This window comes from Barbus barbus (genome assembly GCF_936440315.1).
Source record: "Barbus barbus genome assembly, chromosome: 26".
Lineage (NCBI taxonomy): Eukaryota > Metazoa > Chordata > Actinopteri > Cypriniformes > Cyprinidae > Barbus > Barbus barbus.
Genome location: NC_136754.1, coordinates 2,407,437 through 2,416,191, shown reverse-complemented (window position 1 = coordinate 2,416,191; position 8,755 = coordinate 2,407,437). Strand labels below are relative to the sequence as shown.

Here is an 8,755-nt window from a genome sequence, read left to right as displayed (position 1 = left end):
TCCACTTCTCAAATTTAATTTATTGTCATTTATATATTTCCCCTGGCTTAATGTTTTGTTTTTTGGTTATTTTTCCAAGACCTTTGTATATTGTTTATATCAAAGCTATATCTAGTTTTGTTGTTATAATGTTTTGAGCTGTTACTATGTTTATTGTTTTGTTTGTTCAATACAAAAATAAATAAAAAATCAGCTACTGTAGGTGAAACTTTTTTTCTTTTCGATCCTCATTCATAATAGATCCACAAGAGCCTTGTTCCAAAGAGATATTGTCATATGTGATTTCATATTAGGATCATTTTAAAGAGGACATAGTTTAGAAAAATGTAAATTTACCCCCAGTTGATATCTAAACTTGAACAAAACTTAAACTTTATGTAATTTACCCTGCTAAACATATGGAAACATGTAATGACCTCATAAGAGGTATGAAACGTATGTAATTGTTACATATGCTACATGTAACATATGTAATTTGTAAGAATTTTTTTTTTTTTACATTAACATTTATTCATTTAGCCACTTACTATTGAGGAATAGCCTACAACACAAGATTCATCATAAAGAGGCAAATAAACACAGGAAGTGCTTGTAATACAAAGTTTCAGCATTATTCAGATTATTACAAGCTGAGAAAGCAAATGGTATATACGGTGAGCAAAATGTTCTAAAAAGTGATATTGTGCCTGAGATGGTTTCATCAAGGCATCAATGTCTTGAACTTGATGTAAGCTGCAACCGGTAGCCATGGGCCCGTTGGGCTCACTGAATCCAATCGTGCTGCTGCATTCTGAATCATGGGCTTCAAAGATTGCACTAAGGTTCCAGACTGAACTTGATGAACCTAGCTGGATTGTGAAATCATGCTGTATAGTCAGAGTGGCCGGGAAGACGAGAAGCTCAGTCTTTGCCAGACTGAGCTGTAGGTGATGTTCTTTCATCGATGCTGAGATGTCGCCAGGCAGCCTGGGATCCATGCAGCTACTGTCGGATCATCTGGTTAAAATGAATATAGAGCTGAATTTCATCAGCATAGCAATAGGGAAAAAAAATATGTCTGTATAATTGGCACGTTTTTTTTTTTTCCTTCTATTGCTATGCTGATGTAGCCTAGTGTATTTGGAGAAGAAGAGAGGTCTAAGAACTGATCCCTAAGGAACCCCAGTGACCAGTTGATGTGTTTTGTTTATTTTCTATTTTGTTTTGTATTTTGGACAGACAAGTGATTTTTCAAGTTGTAAATACAACAAAGATTGCTGGGGTACATTTCTTTGTAATTATTGTGAAATATTGAAATTTACTAGCAATTTCTGATTGAAAATATTTCCAAAGTAAATATTTGATTTTTTTTTCCAGTGATAAACTTTATGATTTTATTTGGTAGATTTCATGTCCAAAAACATTTATTTTAAATGTCTATCTATCTATCTACAGTGGGGGGATTATTTGATCCCCTGCTGATTTTGTACGTTTGCCCACTGACAAAGAAATGATCAGTCTATAATTTTAATGGTAGGTTTATTTGAACAGTGAGAGACAGAATAACACACACAAAAAAAATAAATCCAGAAAAACACATTTAAAAAAATAAATTATAAATTTATATATAGTTATAAATTGATTTGCATTTTAATAAGTATTAATTATTTGACCCCTTCGCAAAACATGACTTAGTACTTGGTGGAAAAACCCTTGTTGGTAATCACAGAGGTCAGACGTTTCTTGTAGTTGGCCACCAGGTTTGCACACATCTCAGGAGGGATTTTGTCCCACTCTTCTTTGCAGATCCTCTCCAAGTCATTAAGGTTTCGAGGCTGACGTTTGGCAACTCGAACCTTCAGCTCCCTCCACAGATTTTCTATGGGATTAAGGTCTGGAGACTGGGTAGGCCACTCCAGGACCTTAATGTGCTTCTTCTTGAGCCACTCCTTTGTTGCCTTGGCCGTGTGTTTTGGGTCATTGTCATGCTGGAATACCATCCATGACCCATTTTCAATGCCCTGGCTCGCTTCAATGCCCTGGCCCTGATGGTACATGGCCCCGTCCATCATCCCTTTGATGCGGTACAGTTGTCCTGTCTCTTTAGCAGAAAAACACCCTCAAAGCATAATGTTTCCACCTCCAAGTTTGACGGTGGGAATGGTGTTCTTGGGGTCTTAGGCAGCATTCCTCTTCCTCCAAACACGGCGAGTTGAGTTGATGCCAAAGAGCTGGATTTTGGTCTCATCTGACCACAACACTTTCACCCAGTTCTCCTCTGAATCATTGGCAAACTTCAGAGGGGCCTGTACATATGCTTTCTTGAGCAGGGGGACCTTGTGGGTGCTGCAGGATTTCAGTCCTTCATGGCGTAGTGTTACCAACTGTTTTCTTGGTGACTATGGTCCCATCTGCCTTGAGATCAGTGACAAGATCCTCCCGTGTAGTTCTGGGCTGATTCCTCACCGTTCTCGTGATCAGTGAAACTCCACGAGGTGAGATCTTGCATGGAGCCCCAGGCCGAGGGAGATTGACAGTTATTTTGTGTTTCTTCCATTTGCAAATAATCACACCAACTGTTGTCACCTTCTCACCAAGCTGCTTGGTGATGGTCTTGTAGCCCATTCCAGCCTTGTGTAGGTCTACAATCTTGTCCCTGACATCCTTGGACAGCTCTTTGGTCTTGGCCATGGTGGAGAGTTTGGAATCTGATTGATTGATTGCTTCTGTGGACAGGTTGTCTTTTATACAGGTAACAAACTCAGATTAGGAGCACTCCCTTGCCAGAAATCTTGCTGACTGATAGGGGATCAAATACTTATTTCAATCATTGAAATGCAAAACAATTGAAATGCGTTTTTCTGGATTTGTTGTTGTTATTCTGTCTCTCACTGTTCAAATAAACCTACCATTAAAATTATAGACTGATCATTTCTTTGTCAGTGGGCAAACGTACAAAATCAGCAGGGGATCAAATAATTTTATCCCCATTCTATCTATCTATCTATCTATCTATCTATCTATCTATCTATCTATCTATCTATCTATCTATCTATCTATCTATCTATCTATCTATCTATCTATCTATCTATCTATCTATCTATCTATCTATCTATCTATCTATCTATCTATCTATCTATCTGCTGTTGACTATTGGTCGGCAGGTGGCGCTACGGGCCCGCGCATTTGAGTCGTGACCGCGCACGGCTCTCGTCTCCTCCTCCTCCCGTCAGGTGCGGGGGGTGCGAGCGTGACTTGTGTCGAATAGTGAGCGTCGCGTTTCCAGCTGAGCGCGTACTCTCTCCCGGCGCGTGTGCGTGCGTGTGTATGTTGTTATTATTATCGCGCTCTCCGCCGCGCGCAGAATGGCTAGATTCACCCAGACTGAAGCGAGGAGGCAGCAGCATCCTCAGCAGCATCCTCAGCCTGCCCACGCCAGCCTACTCCTCTCTGGACCGGGGGCGGTACCGAGCCAGGCAGCAGCACCACTGCTCCTGATCCCGCACCAGCCCCAGTACGCGCACATCACCTTCCCCAAGCCCATGAACGGCACAGAGCCCATCTCCATCCACCCCGACAACGGCACCATGAAAGACCAGGATGCCATCAAGCTCTTTATAGGACAGATCCCGCGCAACCTGGAGGAGAAGGACCTCAAACCTCTTTTCGAACAGTTTGGAAAGATCCACGAACTGACTGTCCTCAAGGACCGCTACACAGGCATGCACAAAGGTAATGATGCTTTTGAATGGCTGGTGAGGGCTTTGGCCACATGGTTTACCTGTTATATTATGCATTACGTTACAAAAAATATGTTGCCTCGTTGTTGTCCTCCGCCGCTTACTTCTAAACAACCATTTTCTTCTGTTGCGCATTTATTTGTTCTTTACGCACGGAGCGTGGTCTTATTTTGCACACATTCTGGTCTCTCATATACCACGGCCAACACGATTACAAGCGATTGACATCTGACAGCATGCATTGATTGAATTCAAACCAAAGTCTTTTTTAAAGTAACATACACAGTCTGTTTTTATGCGATACATTAATGTGTTTGTGTTGCGCACCTGATTAACCATTCTTGAAAGATATGTGGTAAAAACAAGTTTCCACATTAGTATTTATGACTTTATAAACATACGATTGAACGGGCATTTGTCCTTTACACACTGTGCATGCTACCCCTGTTCTTAAATTTTAACTCATTGTGCTCCCTTATGCAATATTAAACCACACTGGATATGATTTTAACAGATTTTCATCATTGCATGCTGTTAGATGGCAATCTAATCTACCTCTCAATTTTGGGGTAACATGCTAGATCAATGCTTACTGAAAATATAAAAATCCAAACTCTGTTGCACACAGATTCATCATGTACACTGTGTATTCTCATCCTCTCATTCCCCCCCCTCAAATTGTTTTTAGGCACAGTCAGTACTATTACAACTGATTTCCATCAGTACATGCTATCAGATGCCATGCAAACCTACCTCTGTCATTCTCTTTCGAATAACATGGTCTATTTCTCATGTACTACATTGATGCATTGTGTTTTTGTGCTGGCTGTGCACCTGCATTTATTTAGATTTATAATAGATAAACATTATTGTTTACTTAGATTATAAGCATCAAATTTGTTCTGTTGCATGAACACAAGGCTATTTGTGTCCCACATTATATTGAGCCACACTTAGTATGATTGTAACTGATTTCCATCAATGCATGCTGTCAGATGTCATTCAGACCAATCTGATGTTGACAGATCTTTCTTGATCTATTTCGCATGCGTTGTGCTTTTCTGCTTCATGACAATAAAAAGGATACTAGATGTACCGTGGTCACTCCCACTTGTGTATCATCTCGTATTTTTGTGTGTGCTCTCAGAAGTAGGGCAGCCCCGCTTTGCGCGCAGATGATGCATACTAAGAGCTCCCAGTGCACGACGTGCACTCTTCTTCACTATGAGAAATGAAACATTTGGTGTGAGGTTTCTCATTCACAGCAAAATGTGAATCTTCCATTACGTGCTAATTTATTTGTTCAAAGAAATCATGAATCCAGTAAAGGTTCAGTATTTCTTTGTTTGGCAACATTTGAGCAAGAATGCATAATTTTTTCCAAATTCACAAAAGAGAAATTAGGACAGGACGCTTTCGGAAGTATGTGTGATTTAGCATGGATTCTTGTAATAATTAAAAAAAAAATCCAATTGCAAAATAGTTCTAGACAAAAATAAATCAGTTGTTGTCATAAAAATAAAGGTCCTTTATTGACATCTTTAACATCCATGGAAACTTTCCAATGCACAAAAGGTTCTTTATAGCAGAAAACGGTTCTTTGGATTTTTAAAATTTTGTTTACAATAAGAAAATAATGGTTCTATTAAGAACTGTTCACTGAAAGGTTCTTTGGTGAATCAAAAATGGTTCTTCTATATATATTTTTAACAGTGTAGAGCTATTAAATGCATGTGGAAAGCATCTCAGATCATTTGGTTGTGGAAGAATTTGATGAGGAATGTTTGAGATCTCTTCTGAAATTCTAGAAAATGCATGTGGGCTTAATGGGGTCTTTTTTCAGGATAAAAATTAACCAACAGACTCATTTTGCATTTAACCTCATTGTCTTGGAGAAACAAATGAGATACTAAAACAATCAAATTTTTAGTTGTTCTTTCTTAGCGGGATCAAAACCGAATCTAAATTGTATTATACAGTATGTACAATATATATTCCTGTATTTTAAATGAGCTTAGAATAATATTTGTAATAGTAAAAGAGCTCATATTCCTGGATTTCTCTCTAGTCTTAGGCAGGTCATCTCACTTGACTGGAGCTCTAAATTGAGAGCAGCGCTAGAGGGATGTGATACATTTCATATGCATTTTAAACAGACAGATTCTTGCCCAGGTTTTCTGTGATTATTTCATTTATTAGTGAAAGAAAACTTAGTCCTCTAATTCATTATAAACGTCATGTTAATTGAACTTGAAACCCCATTTAAAGCTACACACTCCTCTGTGCCCCCCTCCCTTCTTCTGCTCAACATGTTTCCTCTTTCTGTCATGCTCAGAGGCACACACATGCTCACACACACACACCACACAAATGAATAATGGTTTATGCCCATAGGAGAGTGCGAGAGGGAGGATGAATCAGCGTAGGAGGCCTGTCACACTCACAAACGCGCTCTCACACACACACACACGCTCTCTGTTGGCTGCTGTCTCAGTGGGACGTTATTAGTACAGTGCTGTTAGATTATCATTTACTTTGACATTAAATTACAACAGTGAAATGCGCTCTATGAGTGTGCAAGACCTGCCACAATAGGCCGAGGGTGAAATCGATGGAAAACAAAATTAGTTGCACATTTCAGTTACTCTTCTTCACAGCCCTGCTAAAAGAATAGCATAAGCCAGCCTAATGTGGTTCACTGGCTTTAGCTGGTTTACGTTGGTTTAGCTGGTCTCCCAACCTGACAGCTAACAAGTCAAGACACATTTGTTTATATATCGCTTTATAATTCAATACAGATTGTATCAAATCAGCTTCACTGTAATAAACATGAAAATAATGGTGTTAATGTTGCAAAGTTTGTCAGTTATTATGAAATTAATACAGTTTCAGCTGTAAAGCAGATTTACATAAGTGTTATTATTCAGCTCAATTTCATTCATTGTTGATTCAGTTCAGTTCAATAACTGTGAATGCAGCAAAGTTCATTAGTTATGAAACAAACACAACAGTGTTGATTCAGTTTGGTTCAATAATAGTGCAAAGTTCATTAAATTATGAAATAAATACAATTTCAGCTATAAAGCAGCTCTACAAAAGTGTCAGATCAAGTCAGTTGATTCAATTCAGTTCAATAACAGTGTCATTGTTGCAAAGTTCATTAGTTTCGATTTAGCTTTAAAGCATCTCTGCAGAAAACAATCGTCATTATCAAGCTCAATTTAGTTCAGTTTCGTTCTCATCCAATAGCATCAGTGGTCAAATCAATAATATTACTGAATATTCAGTATCTTTTAAACTTCCAAGTGTGTAAAATATCTCTAAAACTAGTCATTTAGGCTACACTGGTAGACCAACTAACCTCTTTAGGCTGTTTAAGATTACATAGGCAGCATTCTAAGGCATAATACACATGAAAAGCTTGTTATAAACGGTGTGTATTACTATCCATGATGCTTTAAATTGTTGCTTATGGTATGATTATGCTGCTTCTAAGATACTTACTTTAGCCAAATTTTAATGCAGCATCACATGTGCCCTCCAAGGCAATCTGAAAATGCACCGCAACAAACGATCCGAGGATGGCAGACCATAAAATAGGTCAGTGTGCAATTAAAAAGACCTGTTTTACACCATATTTGTTTGTGTTATGCATATTTATGCTTATTGGAATATAATTTCGTTAGCTAAGCAACATGATAACAGCAAACTCTATCCAAATCTACTAGTTTTAAGAAGAGAGTAGATGTGTATTTGTATGTGTGCATCACATTAGATAAACAGCCACAGCGGTAAACATTAATCATCACAGGTGGCATGTTTACAGGCTTCCCTTTGACCCGCGCTCACATGCACACGTTTAATCAGGGTTGTCAATAAATGCCTGGATCGTGCCGTGCGAGTAGGTGCGTAAAAGCTTGTTATTCAGACTAACGTCGGCACTCAGTGACAGCGCAAAGAGAGGAGCGAGGTGAAGCATTGAGGTAATTACTGTTTAGCATGATGTCAGATTATGAAAGATGTTATAGGGAATATTGGTTTTGTTGAGAAGGGAATTGTGGGTAATGAACCTGGCTGCATGCTGTAGACCTTCAGGCTGTACTATGAAGTTTGATTTTATAGTACAGTATCTTTTACATGCATTTGAAAGTACATCTCATCTTCAAAATCTGAAGTACATTGCTAAAAACAAAGGTACTTCAGTGGTTGAAGCCTCTTCTTATTTTAGCTTCGGGATTTTCAAGTTGCTATATGGTTAAAAAGGTCTTGATGTTCCATCATAGGTCCTTCAGATCTTCAAATGTTTTTTGGACTCTTTAAAGCATCATGCTTTTTTTTTTAAAGAACTAGAAGATAAAAAGTAGTTTATAAGACTTAAAAATATCTATGGAATTAGACCATCAGACCATCATTTTCCTTTATTTTAGGAGTAATCCTTTCTCTTTTATTAAGATAACCTTACGCATTGAGCTCTCTCAGGTCGAGGAAGAGGTCTTTATTAGTACATGTGAAGGTTTCCTTATAGAAGAGCATTCACATCTGTGACAGTCAGTTGTTTTTACTTGATTGCCACATGCAAATTGCTGCGCATATTGTCATATAAACTCAATTGGACCAAATACTTTTTTGCATTGAATATCTTATGAGCGTATTGTGATGATGTGCATTTGATATTGTCATAAAATTGGATGTATTTAGATATGCTCAGGTACGGTTTATCTTTCATCTTGTTCATTTTAGTGCCACCGTCCAGTCATAATTAATCAAAAATGACACTACGGACACTAAAAGGATCATGAAAAACAAAATGTGTCATGGTTTCCACAAAAATATGAATCAGCTCAACTAATTTCAGCATTGATAATAATAGTAAATATTTATTGAGCAGCAAATCAGCATATTAGAATGATTTATGAAGGGTCATGTGACACTGAAGACTGGAGTAATGATGCTAAAAATTCAGATTTGATCACAGAAATAAATTACATTTTAAAATAAATTAATATAGAAAAACAGCTATTTTAAATTGTAATAAT

General features: G+C 38.0%; 1 protein-coding gene across 1 annotated transcript in view; it reads left to right on the top strand.

Moving 5' to 3' along the window:
• Window positions 1-3,344: 3,344 nt before the first annotated feature.
• Window positions 3,345-8,755, top strand: part of LOC306846067 (CUGBP Elav-like family member 5) — a gene marked incomplete at both ends in the record, with an annotated part of 166,484 nt that continues 161,073 nt past the window's right edge. The window contains one exon of the mRNA XM_079379160.1: window positions 3,345-3,711. Within this exon, the coding sequence (XP_079235286.1) occupies window positions 3,345-3,711 (367 nt within the window). The remainder of the gene's footprint in view (window positions 3,712-8,755) is intronic.